Source organism: Cervus elaphus, chromosome 15 (genome assembly GCF_910594005.1).
Source record: "Cervus elaphus chromosome 15, mCerEla1.1, whole genome shotgun sequence".
NCBI lineage: Eukaryota > Metazoa > Chordata > Mammalia > Artiodactyla > Cervidae > Cervus > Cervus elaphus.
In genome coordinates this window covers 41,749,992-41,774,677 of record NC_057829.1, presented here as the reverse complement: position 1 = coordinate 41,774,677, position 24,686 = coordinate 41,749,992, and the positions used below count along the sequence as shown (strand labels likewise).

At 45.6% G+C, this 24,686-nt stretch overlaps 1 protein-coding gene across 9 annotated transcripts; it reads right to left on the bottom strand.

Annotated features, from left to right (window-relative positions):
• Positions 1-866: 866 nt before the first annotated feature.
• On the bottom strand, positions 867-12,358 carry ZNF488 (zinc finger protein 488). Of its 9 annotated transcripts, none has more exons than XM_043926926.1 (5): positions 12,253-12,358; positions 9,765-9,879; positions 5,790-6,207; positions 5,023-5,135; positions 867-4,926 (listed from the first exon to the last, which is right to left on the bottom strand). In XM_043926926.1, the coding sequence occupies exon 5, from the start codon at positions 4,775-4,777 to the stop codon at positions 3,806-3,808; it is 972 nt and encodes a 323-aa protein (XP_043782861.1). In that variant the 5' UTR covers positions 4,778-4,926; positions 5,023-5,135; positions 5,790-6,207; positions 9,765-9,879; positions 12,253-12,358; the 3' UTR covers positions 867-3,805. The 9 variants fall into 9 exon arrangements, with proteins under 9 accessions (XP_043782861.1, XP_043782862.1, XP_043782859.1 ...); XM_043926927.1 differs by having other exon boundaries at positions 5,023-5,116; XM_043926924.1 differs by having other exon boundaries at positions 5,023-5,914; positions 6,116-6,207.
• Positions 12,359-24,686: the final 12,328 nt, after the last annotated feature.

Sequence of the window (24,686 nt, the reverse complement as noted above, 5' to 3'; positions counted from 1 at the left end):
CTGAGAGGGTATTCTGAAGTGTGAGGTACTGGGGAACTTTCTGTAAACTGGAGAGACAGGGGAGGGATTTTAAAAAGACAGACAGCCTATACTACCAGAATAGGATTGGGGTGAAGAACAGACTAAATTATATAAAGACAATTTAAGGAATGTGGCAATTCTTACTCCAGAATTGTCGAGTAAAATTTATACCTGCTGATGTGATGTTTTGTGGCAACTTCACCCGCCAACTCTTAACTGGGATGGAAGGTGGCAGAGAGAATGTGAGCAAAGTTGTGATTAAAAGTGACTGCTCTCCAGCAGATACAGGAGGGTGGGAGAGAAAAGGGACAAGACAGTCTTCAACTGTCATGAGGACTTTGGGAAGCCAGCCTAGCGACAAGGAGGAAATGCCACATTAATCAACTGTAAGGCATCACCTCCATAAGTCATCTTGGAGTCTGTCAGTTTGAATGTCAGCAAAACAACTTGCATCTACATCAATTTTTACCACAATGAACTCTGTCTTTAAAAGTTAAATTGGGAGATGTTTTTTTGTGCTTCTTCATTAAATTAACTTTATTAAATTTTTTTCAAAATGTTTCTCTTGCTTATGAGTGATGTGGTCACTACTAGTAATCATTTTGTTTGCAACCATAGCCAAGTTTCCCAGAGGAGTATGGATGGGCCAGGGAAGACACACTGGTCTAGACATCTAAAGGGTCCTAGACTTGACCTCACCACCTCTTGCCCCTGCATCACTTTGCACATCAGCTCTTGGTGGACCTCATTGTTCATTGCTATAAAGTGAGGGGACAGACCAGAAATGCAGAATCCCTTACAATTCTAAATTTCTACTTAGAAAAATTTTTTTATTTTAGTGTACTTATACCTGTCAAACTGATTTCAAAGAAATTATGGAGTAATCCAACAAGCCAGAGGAGGACAGCCGTGCATGCAGTTTAACAAATGTCAAAACCCTTGTGAGAAGCTGGTTTGTCAGGGGTGAGGCCAGACCAGGCATCTTATTCATTCCTTCTACAAAGGTCTGTTGAACACTTGCTTTGGCCTCATTGTTCTAGTTGCTGAGTGCTGGGGACACAGCAGTGAAAAACACAGCAAAAATTCTTTACATTCTAGTGATGGGAGATACAATAAACAAGATAATTCAGTAAAAACAGTATGCAAGAGAATGAAAAGTGCTCAAGAGAAGGGCAATGGAAAATGTTGGGGAGGGCCGGGTGCAAGTTGAATGTTTAGACAGGGAGTCGATGCCTGGTCCTAAGTCCCAGTTCTTCAATTGTCCACAATACCACATGACCCAGCTGGGCTGAGGAGACACAAGGCAGGCTGGGAAGGATGTGAGCACAAGTGGGGCAGTCTGGGTTATTCTCGTACTGCTTCTCCAGAACCCATAGTCTTAGGAAAATCAGTTGACCTCTTGGAGTTCAGTTTCTTCTGCTGTAAAATGGGAATTAAGTATCTATTTCCAGGGCATATCATGTGAGTTAAATGACATAATGTATGTTGCTGCACGATGTGGAGTCTCAGGTTCCAACCTCATGAGGTGTCCTTTCCTGCCCCGCATGGGACAGTAGGGGAGGGAGACTCCCCAAAGCTTCAGTCTCCTTCTGGGCAGAACCTCTCTGTGGGCAAATTCCAGCTCCATGCAGTTTCCAAAGGGACTCAGCCTACAGGGCTCCTGGGCTCCAAGCCTCTCTGTAGAAATGGGGATGCTTCCTTGGTGCCTCTAGGGAACCCTGCTTCTTCCTTCCAGACGGAGAGGAAATGGTTCGGGAGGTACATCTTTGCTCCTCCAGCCCACTTTACCTGTTACAGCTAGAGGCCCCCTGGAAGGGCTTCTCAGAGCCAGCCCTCCAGGACCCTAGCTCAAACTCCTTTCCTTCAATGCCTTCCTACCGTTGCATCTCCAAGAGTCGCATCCTCACTGTCTGCCCATCTGTGCCTTGCAGCAGCCTCAGACACCTATATCTCAGGACCACCTTCTCCCTAGCATTTCCTGCCCTTTCTGAATCACCAGCTCTTGCTGGGCTCTGCAGCTCAGCTTACACCCCCACCCCTCAGGGTAGGGGTACCCCCACCCTTACCCATAGGTTTGATTCGGTCATGCCCCTTGATGTGACTGACGCCAGCACAGGCCTCTGTTCTGCATCTGTCATGCTGCACCTGAATCACCTCACATTCCAAACAAGGACCATGGGTTGAACTCATTGTGGCCCCACCAGGGCCTGGCACACAATCTGGCACAGCCCAGATACCCAGGGAGGTCAAAAAATGAATGAATATATGTGTGGCTATGGCAAGTGGATGGGAGGGTAGGTAGGAAGTGGGGGGAGTGGGAAAGAGAGGGATGGGGCGGGGTGGGCAGGAGGGACAAGCAGCTGCCTTGGGCAAGGTGGGAGCCAGACATGGAGACGGAGAGAGGTGGAGCCTGGGGGTGTTTAGATGGATGGCTGCCAGCCAAGACCCCCACCAGCTCCTTTCTATCCACAAGCCTGAGTTCTGCAACTGAGGCCTGCAGGTCAAATGAGCAGATCTTGAAAGTGAAGTGAAAACCAATTAAAAAAAACAGCACTGACTTGAAAGAAATTCCACAAATGGCTTTCACACAAACTGGCTTGTGTTATAACAGAGTTTATGATCTGAATTTTGCATTATTAGGAATAAGGACAAATGTGGATGAACAGCACAGGTACTGAAACAACATACATTAGATAATAAATGGTATCCACAACTCTCCCAGTCCTCAAAGTGCTTCAAGCCTTAAGGTTTTATGATCGCTTCCTGAGAACTAAGGGGGATGTGTGTGTGTTGTTTCATTTTCCCATTTTCACATATTCAGAATGTGAATAACCATGGACCAGGTGTTGGTTGAATTATTGGTACCAATTCCTCCAGCCCTTGTAGGATTATACACTCACTCATGACTTCCCTATTGGCCCCCATGCACATCTCACCCCTTAACTTTGGGTTTGGCCATCAACTTGTTCTGGTCAAGCAGATGTTAGTGGAAGTGACCGAAGCAGAGGCTTGAAATGTGTTTGTGTATTTGGACTTGTCCTACTGTGCTCTTGGCATGACCATGAGAAAAGCATGATGTGGTAGCCCATGAGTTCTGAGAGAAAAAGCAACCTGGAACCAAGATCAGCCAAGCCCAGCTCAACCCCAGCCAACTCACAGACCCATGACTGAGAAACAGGGGGCCCGCACTGTTTCCCACTGAAATTGTCAGTTAACAACAGGTGACTAATCTGGACCATGACAACTGCACTCTTTACTTAGTGATGACACTGCCAGGCATGTGCTGGCCATTTCCCACACATCTTCCCATAGAATCCTGACAACACCCCTCAGACACACGTGTCACCATCTCCACTTTACAGATAAGAATGCTGGGACTCAGACAGTTAGAGCAGTTTGCCCAAGCTCAGGGCTAGTATGTGAAAGGGCAAGGATTCTGACCCACATCTGTCTGCCTCCAAAGCCCATGTTGTGTGCCAAACTTGCTTCCATGTGGAGCAAAAGTTATGCTGACAGGAGAAGAGTCCCTGCTCCTGCAAATGTCAGAAACGCTTGGTGCCTATTCTTCACCATACCCTGTGACTAGCAAAGTGCACTGTTTTACAGCTTTATTTCCTTTAAAACACATCATGGGGACTGGTTGTCCTTTTCCAATTATGACTGAGCTGTTCATCCTCAAATGCCCAAGGAGAGAGCCCTGCAGACAACTGTGACCAGACTTTTCAGAGGAAGGCCCCGTGAGCCATCTTGGCCTCATGGCCAAGCGCTTGCTCCAAACCACCTGTTAACTGTGCGAAGTCATGTGCCGGGAGAGGTGGTGGCGCTCGCGGAAGTACTCGTGGCAAATGGGGCACGTGAGGGCCTCTGCTCTCAGCCTCTTAGAATGCAGGTCGGGCCCCGCACGCTCCTTTTTGTGGTGAGATCTCATGTGGAAGACCAGGTCGGAGGTCAGGCGGAAGGACAGGTTGCACTTGGCGCACCAGTTCTGGGTGGACAGGCCCAGGGAGGTGAGCGTAGGGGGCAGCAGGGCCCAAGAGTTGGTGGAGGAGGAGGATGGGGGTGTGGGGATCTGGACCATGGTGCGCTTAAGCCACAGCGTGGGGGTGCCCAGGAAAGTGCCACAGAGAGGAGCATTTGGTGGCACTGTGTGCAGGTTCCAGAAATCACCCAAAAGCTTGGAGTTGGAAAGTTGACCCCAGCAAGTGACATCAACCGTGTTGATGAGTCCCAGCAGTTCTCCCAGGGCGTCTGCAGGTTCACCCACCTGAAAGACAGAGGCTGGTCCCAGTCTCCCTGCTGGACCCCTGGCTGGCTTGCTGAAGGCACTTCTCTGCTCCCTGCGGGCTCCACTGGGCCACACAGAGACACAGGTGCTGCGGGTTAGGTCCCTGGGGATATCGAGGGTCAGCTGCTGGGGGCCAGGCTGGCCTGCAGGGCCACTGTGCTCCCTGTCCTGGGCCTGCCCGCCCCCAAGCCTCTTCTTGAGCCGAGGCACCTCTGTGAAGGCGCTCTGCCCTTGTTCCCACCAAGTCTTCCGGGGCATCAGCTTTCCCAGCCTGAGCTTGCCTGGGGCCATTGACAGTACCATCTCGGCACAGGCCTCATCCTGGCCACTGCCGTCCAGGGCAGTCTCAGAGCCCAGGCGGTTCGTTTTCTCCAGTAGCACCGGCTTCCGGCCCCAGCCCTGCTCAGATTCACTAAGTCGCCATCTGTTTTCAGCTGAAGGGCTCCGCAGAACTCCCTTCCCAGTAGCCATGGGGGCCACAGGGCCTGAGCCAGCTGAGTAAGGTGGATCCTCCAGCAGTTGTCAGCCCCCGGAGTTTCTGGAGGGCTTGGCCAGGGGAGTGGCTGTGAGACTGAAGGGCTCCCCTGGGGCCTGGGCCAGCACACTTGGTCCACGGGGCTCTGCAGAGAGAGGAAGCAACAGGCCATGAAGTGTGCTCGTCACTCAGGGACATATCATAGCATGCAGGCTGTAGGAACTTATAGAACTCCCCTCACCTGGGACCTCAGTATCTTGGGCCAATTGCTGATAAGAGCATGAACTTGAAGGCAGACAAGAGTCCATGTGAGTCCAAACTCTGCCAATCTTCAGCTGTGGGATGTTAGATGAGCTACCCTTCTAATTAATCTTCTCAGCTAACTTGACCAGAAATAGTTTTTCCTCCTTTGCATCCAAAGCATCCTGACTACTACAGATGCAGCAACTCACCCTGACTCAGAGCACAACGTTTTCCCCACTAGAACTTCATCAGTTAGGAAGGACCCCATCAGTGAGGAAGGACCTCATCAGTGAGGAAGGACCCCAGCGCACAATGCTGCCACCCAGAGGCCAGACTCAGTACTGCCCTGCATCTATCAGCATGCAGGTAGGAGCTGCTGGGTTAACAGCGGCACAAGGCTTCCACCAGTCAGCTGTGACTTGGTTGACACTCTAACATCTCTGCACCCTGATATACATCAGTTTTTGTTCCTTGTTGCTCAGTGTGCTGATTTTTTTTTTAACAAGTCATCACACATGCCAGGACACTTCAAGCACTTGATGAGAGGAAGTCTGTTGCACAGGTGACCAGAGGGTAAAAACTGGACAATAAACACCCAGGCAAGGCAGGTTGGGTCTGGAGCTGTTCCTGGCCCCTGCTCCCACACCTGGGGGCAGCCACCTTTCTACCAGGCCCTGACCCTGCCACAAGTGTGGGTCTCCCCCTCCACTCTCCTGACTACACTTGTTCTTCACACATTCATCCACTTGCTTCTCCTCTGCTCACCTGTCAACTGTCAGAGGTCTTCTTGCGCCAACCTACTTGCCATTAACAGGGGAATCAGCCTCTGCTTTGCCCTCAAGGTGCTCATGGCTGCAGGGGAGACACACAATGGCCATATGTGATGGCACCTGGAAGGAGAGGGAGCCATCAGCCCTGCTGGGGAGACATCTATCCTTCTTCTTCCCTAATCAGCCCACCAGCAAGTTCTTGAAGCTTGCAGATTCATCTCTAAGTGTCTCCTCAGCTTGTGAGAGGTTTGCTGGAGCACACGCCACTGAGTGTTCTGAGCTTTTATCATTAAGAAATATGTATCCTGAGCCCAGGAGGACCTGAGGAGTGGGCAGCTCTGATCCTTCCTCACAGGGACATCATTTGGGTTCAACTCAGCTTCTTCTTCTTCTTGGCCTGCCTCCTGCTCCACCTGTAAAAGGCATCACAGATACCAGCCCTCCTTATCACTATCTTGGTAACAGAAGCCTGTGACATGTGTTTTGTATATGTTGCCTCCTTTCATCTTCAATACACCTGGAGGGTCATCATCCTTTTTCATCAGTAAAGAGGACCCTGGTCCTGCAATACTAAACATCCTGCCCAACGTCCCCTACAAAGAGGAGGCACAGCTGGGATTGAAACCCAGGTGTGTGCCCCCAAAGCCTGCTTGGTTGCACTGGCCATGTCGCCTTCCCAGAGTCCCCACTGATGAACAACCAAGTCAACTATGTGACCCAAATACCAAAGGGGGGTATATAGAAGGTTTAAGCTTCCTTTTCCTGCCTTCTCTCCAATTTTTCCCAAGCTTTTACCCAATCAAGAAGTCAGATTCTTTGTCTAACCTGTGAAGTTTGAACAGTTCGTGAGGAAACACATGCCAGCCTTACCCTTCAGCCCACTCCAGTGTGACTCCGGTCTCCTGCTTGGTCATCCTGAAAGGACTTCCAAGATGGGCCACCAGGGGGAGCTGAGCCTCTCCAAATATTTTTTCCAAACTTGAGTCCTCAAAGAGGATGCCATTGACATCAGAATTAGTGCCGGCTACTTGAAGAGGCAGAGTGGCCATATCACTGCACCGCGTGACCCTGAGCTGTCCTTCCCGCCTCTCTCAGCTTCAATTTCCCATCAACTTGGGTTGGACTAAATCATCTCCACAGTCCTTTCCAGGTCTAACCATGTGTGACTCCAGTTGGGATGAAGCCATTTCTTCCCCTTTGTCAAAGAATAAACAGTCTGCTTGAAGCCCTGTTGCTGAGCTTCCATAAGCTCACAAAGACACACACACACACACATCCAGGCACACTCACACCCTCACATACACATACATTCACAATACATATACACCCACAATCTCACATGTATATACTCTCACGTACATACTCACACACACTCAAACATATACACACTATTACACAATCAAATGCACATACACCCTCACACAAACTCCCCCTTTCTCTCTCTCTCACTCGCTGTCCCTCACTGTTTTCCAGATGACAGTTTAAACCCACCTGATATGTTTCCCATAGCTGGGCAGGAGGCTGCCTTGCTGACCGATGTCTGGCTGCACCCCTGTACCCCTCTGCACATAGCCCCACTGCGTTGCCCTCACAGCTCAGGCAACATTGTCCAACCACAGCCATGTAGACCCCATTGACAGAACTTCCAGTGTTCTGAACGACAGATGAGATGACTTTCTCAGCTATAAAATTTGGAACATGCCATCTTCCTGCAGGCTGGAATGTTTGCTACCAGAATGCTTCATGATATAAATATACATCTCACCATTTATTGACTACATAAATGTACATGCCAGAGATGCCAAGAGCTTAACACATCTTATATCATGGCATTTTCACAACAACTATTGCAGGTCTCAATCCAAATGTGTTCAGCTACAACCTACAGATGCCATATCAATAATAAACTCTGTGCTGCTCCAGCTTTTTGAGACTCTTCTAGATCTGGATTCTGTCAACTACTGAATCCACCCCAAATCACTTGTCAGTGTTATCATCCAACTCTTACTAATGATAATGAGAACAAAGAGGAGAAGGAAGAAAAGGTGGAGACCAAGGTACTGAACTGATGAAGACCTTAGCATGCTGTCCACCCTCCCTGAGGGTCACCACTCTCACATGCACCAACACTGCCAGGTAAGGTCACTCAGGCAAGTGCAAAGAATGACCTACTAAACTCCTTCTGGGGACCCATCTAACCTCAGTCCACTGCATCTGTGACAATCACCAGAAGGAAGTCTTTCAAATGAAAAATGATATGAGTCTGTTGTGGCTTGTTTGGGGTCAAGGGACCACAGGCACAGCCGCTCAGTGTTGCTTCTGTCCCCCTTTCCTACATGGACCTACCAATTCCCTTTGTAACTGGAAGGAGATTCTCTGTCCAGACAATCGCTGAACAAAGCAGAGCTGCCCCCTCCTCTTTCTCCTTCCACTGACACCAGCTGTTCTGGCAGCAAGTAGATCTATGCATCCCTTGATTTTTTTCCTCCCATCCAGTATTAAAGGAACTTTGCTGTCGTCCACACTCCTCAATAGCCATGTCCATTCCGGGCTCTTGATCCCTGACACTATTTACTCATCCTTGTCACTCTGCTGTGTATGTCCTGAGATGGGACTCTTCTTGCCTTCCTTGGTTCTTTCAGTCTGAGCTCAACAAGACAAACCTCTGAGCCATACAGACATCACTCAGTGCTGGCTTCCCTCATAGCTCAGATGGTAAAGAATCTGCCTGCAGTGCAGGAGACCCGGGTTCAATCCCTGGGTCAGGAAGATCCCCTGGAGAAGGAAATGGCAACCCACTCCAGTATCCTTGCCTGGAAAGTCCCATGGACAGAGGAGCCTGGTGGGCTGCAGTCCATGGGGTCACAAAGAGCCAGGCACGACTGAGTGACTAACACTTGCACTTACACACTTGTGGTCTTCCTATTGAAACAATCTGACTTCAATCCCAGACTCTCCAACCTTTTCCCAGCCTTTAGATGAAATAATGCTCTTGGCAGACTTCTGAAACTGAGCCTCCCAAGTCAAGAGTTGGTCTGACCATGTCTATCCTCCCCTACCACTGGGAATACTTCTCCCTCAGGACTCAGTCCTTCTGGGCCATCAACCAGGGTTCTACTGACCAAAACATGAAGTTTTCTGAGAGGTGAAGCCTCACCTGCCCCATAGTGTAAAAGCGCTTGCCTCTCTGTTTATTATCTACTGCTGGGGCCCTGGCTGCAGACTCTAATCATTCCTTCATCTGAGCAGCACTGGTCACATTCTAGCTTTCTGTTCAGGTTCTAACCAGGCTGTCCCAGGAACCTTCCAGCCTCACATTCACAGAGAATTTAAGTGTGTGGGTTTCTAGGGTCAGAATGCCTGGGTCAAATACAGCTCTGCTCTTGCCAATCACGTGACCCTGGACAAGGTGCGGATCCTCTCCCTGCCTCTGTTGTCTCACTGTGGACCACCTTAGTGCCCACTTCATGAGGTGGTTGTGAAGATTAAATGGATTAACATACCAGAGCCTGCCTCAATAAATGTGAAAGTGAAAATGTCAGTCACTCAGACGTGTCCAACTCTTTGCCACCCTGTATACTGTAGCCTGCCAGGCTCCTCTGTCCATGGAATTCTCCAGGCAAGAATACTGGAGTGTGTAGCCATGCCTTCTCCAGGGGATCTTCCCAACCCAGGGATCGAACCCAGGTCTCTTGCATTGCAGGCAGATTCTTCACCGTCTGAGCCACCAGGGAAGCCCAGGTTTATCATCATACTCATAATTTATTATCATACTAGTTCTGAAGGTTAAAGACAAGCTCAGTGCTGCCTTCCCTCCACTTATGCCCCACCAGGGACCTGCACACAACAGTGTTTAACAAGGGACCAAATGGCCTGGGCAGTTTCCACCTTCCCCCTCCATTTACAGGAAAAAGAATTCTTTCTCAAGCAATGGAATGATAGCATGTTACTGATATCTGAACATACTCACCACCCCAAGCTAACCAGCCAGCCTCCAATTGTCCCAAGATGCAGCTCAGAAACTAGGTCTTGTTCAGTGAAACCATCTCCACCAACAGTGCCTTTCTCCACAGCTTCCTCTTCAGCTAAAACAAATGAGAACAGAAAAAAGTCTTCTGTACCCCAAGACTTTGGTTTCCTCAGACTCTGGAGATGCTTCTCATACTTTTTTGGAAGATTTCTAAGGATAATCATCTATCTACTTCTTCTATATGTGGATTGTGTGTTGCTGGGTTTTCCTAAAAGGGAAACATACATGTTTTCTAGACATCCTGTGGCCATAGGACCCTGAGAAAATGAAAAACTGCAGACTTGTCCAGGCCTTCCTGGAGGCTGGCTACTGGTGCCATGTGGTGGGAAAGAAGAGAAGGACTTCCCAGCCAGCCCTCAAAGGCTCCACATTCAATTATGCCTACATCCCTCTAATAGCAATGCCTGCTATGATCAAGCAAAACCCAATGCAGGATTCCCAGGATGTAGCCAGCTCCCAGGCCCACTGTGAGGTCAGCTGCAGTCCTAACACAACTTGGCCAGTTCCAGTGGCAGTCCTCAGAGGAAAAGTCCATGGTTTGTACAATAGATTGCATAGTCAGACTCTACAAGAACATCATTGGCTAGAAAGAAGAGATGCAGTCTATTGGAGAAGGGAAAGAAACTCAAAAGCACTGCAGCTCAAGATTTTGCCTAGAATAAAAAAAATTATGTGATCATGTTTTAAAGAAAAGTTGTCACCTCAGGTTTTTTGAAAAAGAAATCTGCTAATCAAAGCAGACATGATGGTTCTATATCATTGGAAAAGCATCCCTTCCCCCTCCCTCCCCAAATTCTAATACCTGGGAAGTCAGAGGTTAAATGATGCAAAAGACAATTTAACTCTTCAGTCCAGAAAACAGTCTCCCAAATCAAAGTGTCATGCCTATACCTACGAAAGTGTCCAATGTTCTTTGACATAAAGTGGGAAAAAAGATTTTTTTCAATAAACACACTGAAATCTTCTTCCATCATTTTTAATTTTTGTTCAATTCTGTGTGATTTATCTACTGACAAATTTCATTTTGTGTATCAACCAAAAGTTAAATAAGCTGAATTATCACTAAAAATCATAACAAACTCAAAGAGCAGGTTAAATTAATTATGAAAAACAAAAGCCTCAAATGTTGGGCAGTAATTAGCAGCTTTAAAACCGAACAAGTTTCCTTTTTACAATTTTATATATATATATATTATGTATGTGTATGTGCATGTTTGAACATACATGCCACAAAAATATCATCAAATAATGAAATCATGTCTGATTAAATTTTTAAGAAGCAAAAAACTGCTTGGCTATATAATATTTTCTATTTCATTTCTCAAAAATGAATCATTTGTTTTTCTGTATTTCTTCACCTAGTATCTTGGATATGAAAATGAGACCTTTCTACTGTAGTCTTACCTTATGTACACAAAAACATTACTCTCCAGTATCATAATAATTGTTATAAAAAGGCTGGATCATTCAACAGTAATTATGAAACCTAATTTCTGCACACCACCAGCATTGACAAGTATACACTTTATAAATTTATAGTTAACTTCCTGTTTCAACTCTCACCCAAATGTTTCCCATGCAAAGCTCTGGCCTATTGTCTTCCCACAACTGCTCTCTGAATCCCACCCTCGCCCTCCCCACCAACCTGGCCTTGTACTGCCTGCACATAAGGATGGTATGGGCCCCCATGTTCCCTTAATGTTCCTGCAAAATTTAGCTTCCTGGTGATGTCTGTGTCTATTACTAAAGGCCAAATACCAAGAAAAGGATTCAATCAATGCCTTGTTTCTAAAGCAGAGTATTTCTTTCAGCTCACCCTGAAACTCAGAGATTTATAACTTGATCCTTTATGTATTTTCCCAAACTGGCACTGAATAGGTTACATGCCTAGATCTTTGATATAATTAGTTGGAGAAAGGATCTGGAACAAATGCATCGTTATTACCCTAGTACCAGAACAAACTCTGGCTAATAACGGAGCGGCAGAGGATGGGTGAATGGCTGAAGGGATGAATTAAAAGAATTGCAGCCCAGAAAGTCAACCTAGGAGAAAAATAAATAAATAAAAATCCAAGGTGGAATTCTTGTTAGGGGAAGGAAAAGGGGAAGAAGGGAGGAGGAGAGAGAGAGAAAGAAGAGAGAAAAGGAAGGGCGGGGGACACAGGTAAAACAACGATGGACAAGAAAAGGTGAAACAGATGAGAGAAAAATACAGAAAGAAGCAAGGAGACAAAAGACAGAGGCAGAGGGCAGGGAGTGGAGTGGGGAGGAAAGGAGCGATGGAGAAAGCTGGTGACAGAGCGAAGAACCGAGCAGTTAAAAGCAGGGCTGAGAACCTACCCCGGGGTAAGGCCAGTAGAAATGAGATGACTCCCGACCCCCACGCCCATTCGTGGCCCCGTCCCGGGGGCAGGACAGCGCGTCTCACCTCGGCTCTCTCGCGGCGCTGGGGACGCGCTGGCAGCCCCGGCAGCCTCCAGGTCGGGGCAGTGACACGCGGCTCGGAACTTGGCGCGCGAGCCCCGGGGGCCGGCTGGTCCCCGCCTTCCCGGACTGCCCCGCCTCTGGGGCGGGGCCTCCGGCCCCGCCCGCAGGGGGCAGAAGGGTTTCTGGGAAGGGTCTGCAAGTGGGCTGAGCCCTCTGAAAGGGGCGCCTAGGAGACCCGCTTCGCGGCACCGCTCGCCGCAGATCCGGACGCTGCGCCGCATGCCTTCACCTGGCCTTCTTGACTGGGCCTGGCCCGCCCGCGAGCCCCGTTCTGCATATCTCGACCGGCCGTCCCCGCTGGCTCAGGTTTTGCCCCATGCCTCGCAAGTTCAGGACTGAGGAGGGTGCCCTAGCGCGCGGGCTTGCCTTTGGAGGTGGCACTTGGACCACGGCAGAGGCTGTACTTGATCCGTGTGCCGCGACTTCTACCCTCTTAGGTCTCCGAGACCCAGGCGACAGACAGTACAGATGGTCCGTGCCATGCCGCTGCTGATCCTCCGTGCGCTGCCCAGAGACCCCCATCAGCGTCATGGACTCTGCTTCCCTTCCAGGCTGAGCGGCCGTGCAAGCTCCATATTTGTGGCTTCCCCGATAATCTCCCAGACTTCACTGGAGCTGACCCTCGGCCTCTCAGCCTTTCCTGAGCCACCTCAGTTCTGAAATGGCAGCGTTTTGCCAGATAACGGTGAGTTCTGTGACTTCACAGAACGCACAGGTGTCAGGGAACTTAATTACCCACGGAGGGTGGGAGAGGCCAGGGCCTAAAGGGTTGGGGACAAGAGGAAATGCCTTCTAAGAGACTACATTCATGCCAGATCGTGGATTAAATAGGACATATCCCTGGCGTGAGGGTGAGAGGAGGTGGGAGTGGAGTTTCAGGTAACCTGAATGGTTGCAGTGGCATCCAGGTGTGTGGGTCACATTGTTTGAGCCCAGCAGAAGGGCAGAACAGTTTAGATAGGGGAAGAGAGAATCTTTGAGGAACTAAAGGGAACCTTCCTTCCTTCAGTCCCTCAATAACTGTTCTGGATGCCCGTGAAAGTGTCGACTCATAAGGTGACTAAGCTCTGTGCTTTTCTTAGATTTGGGAGCATCTATTACACAAGGCAAGATTGTAAAGGAACAAAATTATGATGAGTCTGAGGTGGGCAAAGTGAAATTCAGAACAGACATTAAAGTTCTGGTAACAGTCCCCAAAGCAAAACTTTTCTTCTGTGAAGAGAGCCCACTAATTAATATAAACATGAGAAATCAAATCTCTAATGTGCAGCTCAGTCAGCCTTCATGGAATTACAGGACTTCTAGGACAACCTCGAAAATAATCTGTCCACCTAGAATTCTGTATCTAACCGAACTGTTAATCAAGAGTGAACACAACACAAATATTTTCAGGGGTACAGAGCCTAGGTTGAACACCCTCACAACCTTGGTGAGAGAACTACTGAAGAATGTGTTTCAGAAGGAAGGACACGGAACCCAGAAGAAAGGAGAGAGTTTCAAGAAACAGTGACTGGAAGTCCAAGATTAAGATGTCAGTAGGGTTGGTTTTTTATGAAACCTCCCTGAATTATAGGCAGCCTTCCGTCTGTGTCCCAAACACTGCCTTTTCACTGTGACTGTTTGAAGGCCATCTCTGGTGTCTCTTCCTTTTCTTATGAGGATACTAGACTTAGGCCCAACACTTAAGACCTCATTTAACCTTAATCACCTCCCTAAACACCCAACATCTAAATGCAGTCCCATTAAGGATTAGGGCCTGATAAATGCATTTGGCAGTAAGGACACAATTCAGTTCATGCTGCTGCTGCTGCTGCTGAGTTGCATCAGTCGTGTCCGACTCTGTGCGACCTCATAGACGGCAGCCCACCAGGCTCCCCCATCCTTGGGATTCTCCAGGCCAGAACACTGGAGTGGGTGGCCATTTCCTTCTCCAATGCATGAAAGGAAAAGTGAAAGTGAAATCACTCAGCTGTGTCTGACTCTTAGCGACCCCATAGACTGCAACCTACCAGGCTCCTCCGTTCATAGCACTCAGTAAATATCAAAGAAGTTATCAGTACTTAAAAAACTTCCCACAAAGAAAATACCATAGGAGATATAGGAGATACCATATCAAATATTCATGAAGCAAATCATTGTGATCATGTTCAAAATCTTTCCAAAGACAATGTAAAACCCTCCTCCCAAGTGCATTTTAGGAGACTAGTCTTACCTAATAGCAAATCCAGATAAGAACAGGACAAAAATCGGAAATTACAGACTAGCCTCTCTCATGAGCATAGGCAAAAAATAAAAATCTGAACTAATACTAAATTCAATCCAACAGTTAGAAAATATCATAGCCAATTTGAATCTATTAACAATATGTTAATGTTTCAGCTGCATTAATTTAATTAGCCATATTAATAGATTACTGGAAAAATATGTTTCTCACAAAATATACAAAAATTTTAGTTAAAATTTAGCATTCATTCATCTCTAGCACACCAAGAATATTAGTGAAATACCTTTATCTGATAAAGGATTTCTACCAAAAACTTTCAGTAAGTATCATTCTTAATGGTGATGTGTTAGAGGCATTCTCTTAAAAATCAAAAATGCCTCCATCATAGCTCTACTCTTTGGAGTAGTCAGGACAATGTTTTTTTATTTTTATGCTGACCCAGTGGATTTTATAATTTTTAAAATAAGAAAGCCTAGCAAGTTAAGTGACTCTATCAATCAATAAGTACCTTAAAACTTAAACAACTTAAAACTCTATTTAAAGTACTGTTTACACTAGCAGCAAAAAATGTTATTTAGAGAAGGTATTTGAAAAAAGAAGTGAAGATCTTCATAGGGAAATGAAAGGTATTGAGAAAGACCCAAATAAATGAAGATATTCCCATGTTCACTGAGGAGTCCCAATTGCAGATTCAAATACCTCAAAATGAATCATAAACAAATATTAAGAGGGTTTTGGTGGAATGAAGAGTCAATTCTAAAATCAAGAGTTGATTTTAGAATGTGCATGAACAAACAAATGGCCAACAATTACCCTAAGAAAAATTCGATGGGTGATTTACCTTGTACTATCAAGGCTCGCTCTGGCTCTCTGTGTATGTTAGGCTAGGTATAATAATTGAACCCTGTGTGTATCAGATTATAGCAAACCCCGCCAAATCTTATCAGCTGAAAAGCACAAACTTTATTTCACTCATATATCTCACTGTTGCACAAATACCTGTCCATCCCAGATTCCCAAGAGGGAGCAGCACTTCTCACTTACTCAGCTACTAGGCTGTTAGTTCTGCTTAAGTCACACCTGGATTCTTAAAAATTCTGTTCAGAAGTGGCACATGTAACTTCTATTAATGTTTCCTCGGTGGAATCAAGTCCAAGTCTGCCATGAATATGGCAGGGAAGCAATCCTCTACAAGAGGAAGGGACAGTGAAAAACAGTAATACAATCACTCACATGATAATAATTCAGACAGTGTGGTATCAACACTTTGGATATAAACCAATAGATGGATAAAGGTAATAGAACAGAGAGCACAGAACCAGGCCCACAACTTATGGATTTTGAACACATCAGAGGTGATGTGTAAATCATGAGGGAAAAAATAGAACAGACAGCAAACGATGTGGGGACAATTTGCTCTATATATGGGAAACATGAAATCAGATCCGTACCAAGAATCATGCTTATAAATTAATTCCAGGTGGATTCAAGATGTCAGTGTGAAAGGCAAATCTTTAAAACTTTTAAGATTAAACCTCTTTCACCTTAACAAAGAAGAATTTCTTAAATAAGATATAAGCTGTGCAAAACTTAACAGCTTCTGAAAAGTGACAAATTCAACTACATTAAAATCAAGAACTTAAAAAAGAGTACATATGTACACATAGAATACAGATATATATATATATATACACACTTATTCAGGAATACATATATTTACATATATAAATCACTTTGCTCTACCCCTGAAACTACCACATTGCAAATCAACTATACTTCATTTTTATAAAAACCAAAAATTTGTTTTATTAAAAGGCATTAAATACAGTGAAAAAAGAGCCACACACTGAAGAAGATCTTTGCAACAATTGATAAAAGATTAGTATCCTAAATAAACATGGAATTTTAAGGAATCAAGATGAAAGAGAAACAACTGAATTGGAGAATGGATACATGCAGAAACAGACATTTCACAAAGGACAGAAAATGAATGACCCAAAATCTGTTGAACGAACATCAGTCCCTTCAGACTGAAACAGATGTTGAATCAATATAAAAATATATAAAAATATGAAGCAAAGAAAACCTAATAAGCTGTAGGGAGAAGTATACTGGATTTCATCAATGCAAAATATCTTTTATTTAAGATATTCCATTATTTAAAACACCACTTGAACAACAACAAGAACTACAAAAATCTCCAACACAATGCATAAACATTTGTAGTTTTTGTATTTTTGTTATACATATTTGAAGATCTATTTTATATTTATTACAGAATGACTTGCAGCATATTTCTCTCTTCTTTTGTGCCAACAAAATAAAATAAAATGGTAAAATTATTTCTAAAAATGTTTATATTCACAATCGGAGTTTTTGAAACACTTTTGACTCAGAGTTGTTTATGTCCAAGGTTAGTCTATGGAGACACAAGTCACCCCTTTCTGATTTCTGGTCTCAGAAACTATGAGCATAATAAAAGCTGTGCTTACTTGCTTAGTCGTGTCTGACTCTGTGACCCCATGGACTGTAGCCTGCCAGGCTTCTCTGTCCATGGGATTCTCCAGGCAAGAATACTGGAGTGGGTTGCCATGCCCTCCTCCAGGGGATCTTCCCAACTCAGGGATCGAACCCAGGTCTTTCACACTTCAGGTGGATTCTTTACTGCCTGAGCCACCAGAGAAACCCAAGAATACTGCAGTGGGTAATACATCCCGTCTCCAGGGGATCTTCCTGGCCCAAGAATCAAAGCAGGGTCTCCTGCATTGCAGGTTGAGCTACCAGGGAAGCCCCATAATAAAATAGCTCTTGTTTTATGTCCCCCAGTTTGGGGTGGTTTGTTAAACAACAGAAAATAACTGGCATGTCCTTCATTCACAAGGTACTTTGACATCCTTGTAGGACCTTCTTCCTTTTCTTGATCCTTCCATCCACTGAGTCACAGGAATGACCACTGAAACACTCTACACTCCAACTTTCCAGACTTCCTCCCAACTGTGATGTCCTCATCTAAGCCATCTCAGCTGCCCTCTTTCAGTTGACAAAAGGGTAGGATTTCTCCAGGATTTTAATGGCCCCCTGAGAGGGATGAGGGACAGAGGTCTCACCTTACTGCCCCTCCAAAGACCCCCTGCCTCCCCCCAGGATTGCCCACAAGCAAGACACTGAGTAGAACTGCAGGTCATAAAGTCACTATGCCAACCTTCCTGTCCATTATAAGGGTCATCACAGGGAATTCTGCTTCCTTGGGGTGGGGGAAGGGCCCCAAAGCCATCCATCTTTGCCTCTTCACCCTCAGGGGAGGTACCAGGGGAGGCTCACTGTGCACTGTGGTTAGAGGGCTAGAGGGGTGGAGGCCCCTGGGCAGCAGAGGTCATGGGGGCTGTGGCCTGAGGGGGCCTGGAGTGGCCAGGGTCCAACAGGACCGTAGGTATGGCCAGGTAAATGGAGAGCAGTGGGCCCTGGGTACCCGGCCCCGGGCTCTCCCTCTTGCTGTTGCTGCTCCCTCCACTGCTGAACGCAGGGAGCTTCCAGCACGATGTCCTGAACTGGAGAAATGTCCGCCACCTTGACTTTGGCTGGAAAACCATTCACCACTACCTCAGCCCAGACTGGGGAAGCCTCCACAGGAGCATCAGGAGCAAGGCGAGCAAGTTGCATGACTGTGATGGTGCCTTTGACCTCTATTTAGTCTTGGATGCGTGAGTAGCCCTCCCATCTGGCCCCCTGTGCTTCTCAAGGCGCCTCTGTCCCAGGGTCACTGATGGGAAGAAGGGGTTCCAGGGGTCCCCAGGCTCTGTGAGAGAGGAGGTGAGGACAGTCTTGTCAGACCCAAGAAATAGACCTCTGTGGCCTCCTTATTCCTAGACAAAAAGAAAGCCCCAGGCATTTATTTCCTGGGATTTCTACTTCTGGAAAGGAAAAAGCACACCATAAGGTTTCCCAGTGGCTCTGTCTCTCTTTTCTTCAGCTTGGCCTGGATCTGTAAGGCACATGCATGACCTTTAGCAGGTGATCGCTAGGCGCTGCCTTCTCAGCAGTTGTGAGAAGCTCACAGTGCATTTTGGTTTTGTTTTCTTTCCAGAGAGATTACTGTGTCCTCTGTTAGGCTTTCTTGTAGTGCTCCTGCTTGGAAAGTCCTTTGCTTTGCTGGTTCCAACTGTTTTGCTGCTTTCTTCAAAAGCTTGGAGAACCACATTTTAATTTGTGTGCGCTTTGAGAACAGTTTGGTTTGTCTGCTTGTGGCCCTGGGAAACCTGGCCTGTGCGTTAGGTACCTTCTGACCATCAAAGGAAAGGGCGGGGTAAATCCTCAGGCTGGAGAGATTGCCTTGGTTCCATTTTCGACTCCTCTGTGAGACTGAGGATAAACTTTACTTATTTAGTAGTAACAGTGGCTTGACTCTCAGTATCACTGAAATGTTTTAAAGCTCATCACTGGCATCTGTCATCCTCAAGACAATCCTGGAAGACACAGTAGGAATGTATTTGCCTATGCAATCTCTTGGAAAAGGGAAATGGACTCCTAGAGGTTGGATGAGGTATGACAGAGGCTGGTGGAGGTGACAGGGCCAAATCCTGCTGGATTCTGCAAATGGGTAGAGGAGAAGATGGTGTCCAAGAAAGGGACCTACATACCCATTCCCCAGCCTCAGGCCATTAGAGTAAGAAGAGTAAGCCCAGAGCACGTCTATAGTGGGCCAGGCAAGGCTTGTTTGAAACCACAGCAAATTCTTGAGTCCCAGAGAAATAACCTTGTCTCTCTGGGAACCATGCTCACTCAGTCCAGTTGTAGAAAGCCTTGGTGCCTTCAAAGCCATCTTGATGAGAATATTTGGAGGATGAGGACAGCCTTCCTCCTGTGGCTGCTTCCTGCTACTCTTGGGGAGAGGGGAATAATGACCACTGAGGAGGCAGCTCCAGTTTTGCAGTCAAGCAGACTCCACTCATCAGTCATGCAACTTGGGCAAGCTGACTCACCTCTCTTTGCCTCAGCATCCCCATCTGTACAATGGGATCTTCATACCTACCTCACCTGGTTGTGATGAGGATGAATGGGAGTTTGGTTTGGGAGTATGGTTTGGGAGTATAGTTTTCCTACCATGTGTCAGATGAAGTCATGGAAGATGAGCATAAAATAAAGGGAAGGCAGAGCGCACACCCTGGGAACTCGCCAGCACTGCAGGGGCCTCTGATCCAGCCCTGACTCCCTAGCTCACTCTCTCCCATGTGCCCTTTGTGGGGAGGTGGGGTGTGGGTCAGACTTCTGTGGGTGGCACTCCCAAAGTTGTCTGGATCTTTCATCCATTGGTGAGCAGTCTTATTCACTCCCTTGTTCCCTTGCTCATCCACTCACTGAAATAATTACTGGAAAACTTCTATACACCAGTCACTGTTTTGGGGCAGTGGAGATAAGGTAGCAAACACAACACAATTTGAAAAGTCCTTTTCCTCTTACAGCTTTCATTTTAGGAGACAAGACATAAATCAAAGAGGAGCTAGGATATGAGATGGGGATAAACACCAGGGGAAAAATCAGGACAGGAGAATGAGAAGTTTTGAAGGAGGGACTGTTCTAAAGAGGTACCCAGGAAAGACTATAGTGACAGACTGAGATGGTGTCAAGAAGACTTGGATGACTTTTGAGTAGAGTAGGTGTGTGATTGGATCATGTTTAAAAGAGTCACAGATGAAGGGCACAAGAATAGAGCCTTCTAAGTGAGGGGTCTGGTGCAGAAATCCAGGGAGGAGATGATGGTGGTGTGGACCAATAGATATGTGTGGCAGTGATGAGTGGACAGATTCTGGAGCTATTTTGAAATCAGAGACTACAGGATTCCAGAGTGTGGATGGTAGGCGGCTGGGGGAGCCAGGTGTGTTGCTAGATTGGAGATAGGGGTAGGAGAGGAAAGCAGTTTCTTCACCATGTCTTCTTCATAATGTGAATAAATATTATTATCTTCATTTTACACATGAGGCAAGGAGGCTGCTCAAGGCCTGGGGATGAATGACCTACCAAAGCCTCAATATAGAATACACGGATCCAGAATTTGAACTCCAGAGTCCTAGTCGTTGTCTTCAACAGTATGATTATAATGTATCTTGATGTGAATCTCTTTATTTTATTTCATTTGTACCTAAGATCCTTGGAATTATAGGATAATATATTTTATCTAATTTTGGACATTTTTGGATGTTATTTCTTCAAATAATGTTTCTGTTTCTTTTTCTTTTTGCTTTATTAATTCACACAGTATATATATTGTTCTGCATAAGTGTGTCCTGCAGGTCCTTTAGACTCTGACCACCTTTATTCATTCTTTTTTCTTTATGCTCCTAACACTAGACAGTAGCAATTGTCCTGTCCTCCACTTTGCTTATTCCTTTCTCTGCCTAGTAAGATTTTTTATTGAACCACCCTAATTATGATTTTTTCAATTTATTATTATGCTTTTCTGCTCCAAAATTTCCTCCTTGATTTGTTAATAATTTGTTCTTCATGATATTTATTTTGCTCATTTATCACTATCCCGATTTCCTCTATTTCTTTGTCTTTCTTTTCCCACTGTCTGAGTATATTTAAGATGATTTTAAGTGTTTTTCTAGTAAGTCTGATGCCTTGGCTTCTTCAGGAATGATTTCTGTAATTTTATTTACTTCCTTTGAATGAACAATGGTCTGGTTTCTTTGTATGTTTTACAATTATTTTTGTTGAAAATTAAGATTTTTATTACTATAATGTGGTACATCTAGAAAGCAGAATTCATCATAGCTCACTGGGTTGTATTTGCTTTTATCTGTTAATATAGACTCATGGAATAGTCCATTTATTCTGAAACATTTCCAAACTACTTTTGCAAAGAATATTCCTTGTTGTGTGTGTGTGATCACTAGAGTTTCTGTTCCTGTAATTCTTATTCACTGAATGTATTGACAGAGATTTCCCAAATGCCAGGATCTGAAACAAACATGAAATCATTACAAAACTGTAAGAAGACATGGGAGTGGTGGGGAGAAGCCACCTCTTCCATTCTTTGTAGAATGCTTATTACTAGGACATTTCTTTAGCACTTAGCCAGACTACCACTGAGCCTAGGGACCAGCCTGAGGTGAAAACTGAAAGTCTTCTCAAGACTTTGCTGAGCATTCTCTTGAGCTGCCTGTTTCTAAAGTCACCTATGCCCACAGCTGATTTTAAACATCCTAATTGACACCAGCCAGGTAAGGCTGGCTTTACAAAATAATTTGTAAGTAAGGTCAACATTCCTCCCTCTGGATCAAAGACAACATGGGACAAAGCCAGTGATCAAAACCAAAATTGTCACCATGCCAGAGAAGGTATGGGAGACATGTGATGAAATATGCAACAGAACTTTCCCACAGTTTTGAAATGAACTGTTTGTTGACTGCACATTTGCTTTCTTGTTGAGTTTTGTTTTTTAGAACTCCTAGAAGTTAATGCTGATAATGTCTGGTTGTTTGTTCAATGTGTCCCTAGCGGAATGAGGGCTTAGATTTTTCAGAATCTGCCATTTTGATGACATCCTTCATGCTATAAGTTTTTGTTTGCAATTTTATTTTCACATTTGGGAGAAACTACTTGAACACAAATTTTAAATCAAACACTATTACTGTTCACGGCAAAAGTCCTGAGGTTCCTAACCCTTTCCTCCCCATTTTTGATCTCACTTCCAAGAAAAATCTTCCAGATTTTCCTTCTGATAATATGATCATGTTTCCAGTGCTGTGCTTGTACTGACTACAGTTTCCTGCTTTTTGAGGTTTACACCTTCTCTACTGAGTTCTTACTAGGGGAGGAAGAAAATTTAGCTTTCTTATATGTCAGCTCTCCTACATGACCCTGCCCCAACAACTTCCAATGTCCCATCGTTATCTCAGTAGAATGTTTTGGTCTCAAGCATAATATCAAAGATATCCTCAAATTGCTGGTGATCCTTGTCTCCATTCTCATTTAAGAGTAGGGCACTAAGTCATGATTGAAACTTGGTTTGTCAGAAGCCCATGTGGTTGCTCGGTTCTAGAGTGCCTCCTTCCTAGGGACCTGAAACTCCCTGTCATATTTTCCACTGCCATAAACACTGGTGTTCTTCTACATTCTAGAATCTAAAGCTTCATTCAAAATAACCCCACACCGAAACCTTTTCCCGAGTAGGTGGGTGGGTTAAAGACTTAAGTTTCCTTTATATCTTCTTTGGAAAATCCTCTTCAGTGAGGGAGAACACAGTGGAGAAGAGTAATGAGAAGGAAAGCAGAATGTGGTATGAATAGTTAGGAAAGGAGTTGCCTTGCATTAAAAGTATAGGAGCTCCCAAGAAAAAGTATGTACTGTGGGTAGGTTGACTGTCTCATGCTTTGTCACCCACAATTGTCACACACAGCAGTGTCTCCCAGGTCTGCTAAGTTGAGGGGGTAAATCATGGGGTTTACAGCTAGTTCTTATGGTTCACATCCATGGAAATTCCTTGATCTGTAAGCACTTCCATTTTCTCATCTGTAAAATGCAAATAATGATGATTTCATAGAAGTGTTTAGCATTGGAAATCATGCATGTATATACCTGGTATATACATACTCCATGAATAATAACTATAGTATTGTTAGAATTATATATTCTTAGTTTACTCATCTCTTAACAGTTTTAGATACAGCCAAGAGGAGTCAGAAGGAATAGTAGAGAGGAGAAAGATGCTCTTGGCTATATGGGAATTACACATTTTAACATGATATTCAGGGTGTTTATGGGCATGGTGATCACTGCAGGTAAAAATAAGGAGCTCCTGGTGGTTTTCTCAGACTCACAATCCATATCAAAGACATGAACCAACATTCACCAAGGAAGAGCCTAGAACACGGCAGCAGCCTCAGTTTCTCTACTACCTTGTGCAGAACCTTGACAAAACAATTAGCCAGAGAGACCCACATTTGCCCTTCATAACCTGGAGTGCAGCCTGCAGAGGTGTGGGATTGCAAGGACCTTCGAGCCCTGGCCAGCGGGGCACATGGAAGTTCTTCCCACCTAGACATAAGGGGTCATGAGGCTCTCCAGCCTCCTCATTATCCATTCAGGTAACTGAAGTCAGAGCCAATGGCAGTGAGAAACTGAAAGTGGGGATAGGAAAGTCCTGCAACTTTGCCTGCTAGTGTGGTATCATGGCGCCAAATAGCAGTATCCTAGACCTAGTTCTGCCCCTCCCCATGAGTGTTCCCAGAAAAGGCCTTCAGTGTTCAGAGTCACTCAGCTTTGCAGGCTGATAAGAAAGTAGTAAAATAAAATAATCTAAGTAGTACATCCTTCTTCTGCCTGAGGCCAGGGCTCTTATGGTTGTGTCAAAATTAGGGGACCAGGAATGCAAACATATTAGAATTGCTCAGACTTCTCCAACCAATGTATCCTCCCTTATTCCTTGTGTGTCAGCCAACCTGGTTTGCTACCCAGAGTGTCTCATCCCCAGCATGAGTCAGGTTGGTCACCTTTCCCACCACTCACGCTGGTGAAAGTCACCACCAAGGTGACCCACTGAGGTTGCTAACAGAGTATGACAGCCTTCAGCTACATGGGGTGCGGAAGAGTTGCTCAAGCGCCTTCTGGAAACTGGAGAGGCAGAAAATCTGCCCACCACAAGGAGATGCCTCATCCCTCTTAATCAGGTCTTCTTTGTTTTCAGGTCGAACAGCGAAAGCAACACTTGGAATGAAGTTTGTGATTTAACAGAAAGGTTGCTGAAGAGGTTTACAAAGTATGGCTGGTGTTTTTCTCTGCCAGACAGAGTACACAGCTCTTTACAGTCGGTGAAAATGGGAGTCCTTTGGTTTCAGGAGCAGAGAGCCCTAGGTGGTGTTCTGAGGCAGAAAGAATTACCAATCACACTGATTTTACCAGGTCTCAATAGCTCAGTCGGTAAAGAGTCTGCCTGCAACGCAGGAGACCTGGGTTCATTTCCTGGGTCGGGAAGATCCCCTGGAGAAGGAAATGGCAACCCACTCCAGTATTCTTGCCTGGAGAATCCCATGGACAGAGGAGCCTGGTGGGCTACAGTCCGTGGGGTCGCAAGAGTCGGACACGGCTGAGCGGCTAAGCACATGCACATCTTTCTTGACTCCTGCCTGGGAATCAGGTCACAATGTAGGGGA

Excerpts from the sequence above, each read along its gene's own strand:
- ZNF488 (XM_043926921.1), bottom strand. The coding sequence starts at position 4,777 with ATGGCTACTGGGAAGGGAGTTCTGCGGAGCCCTTCAGCTGAAAACAGA.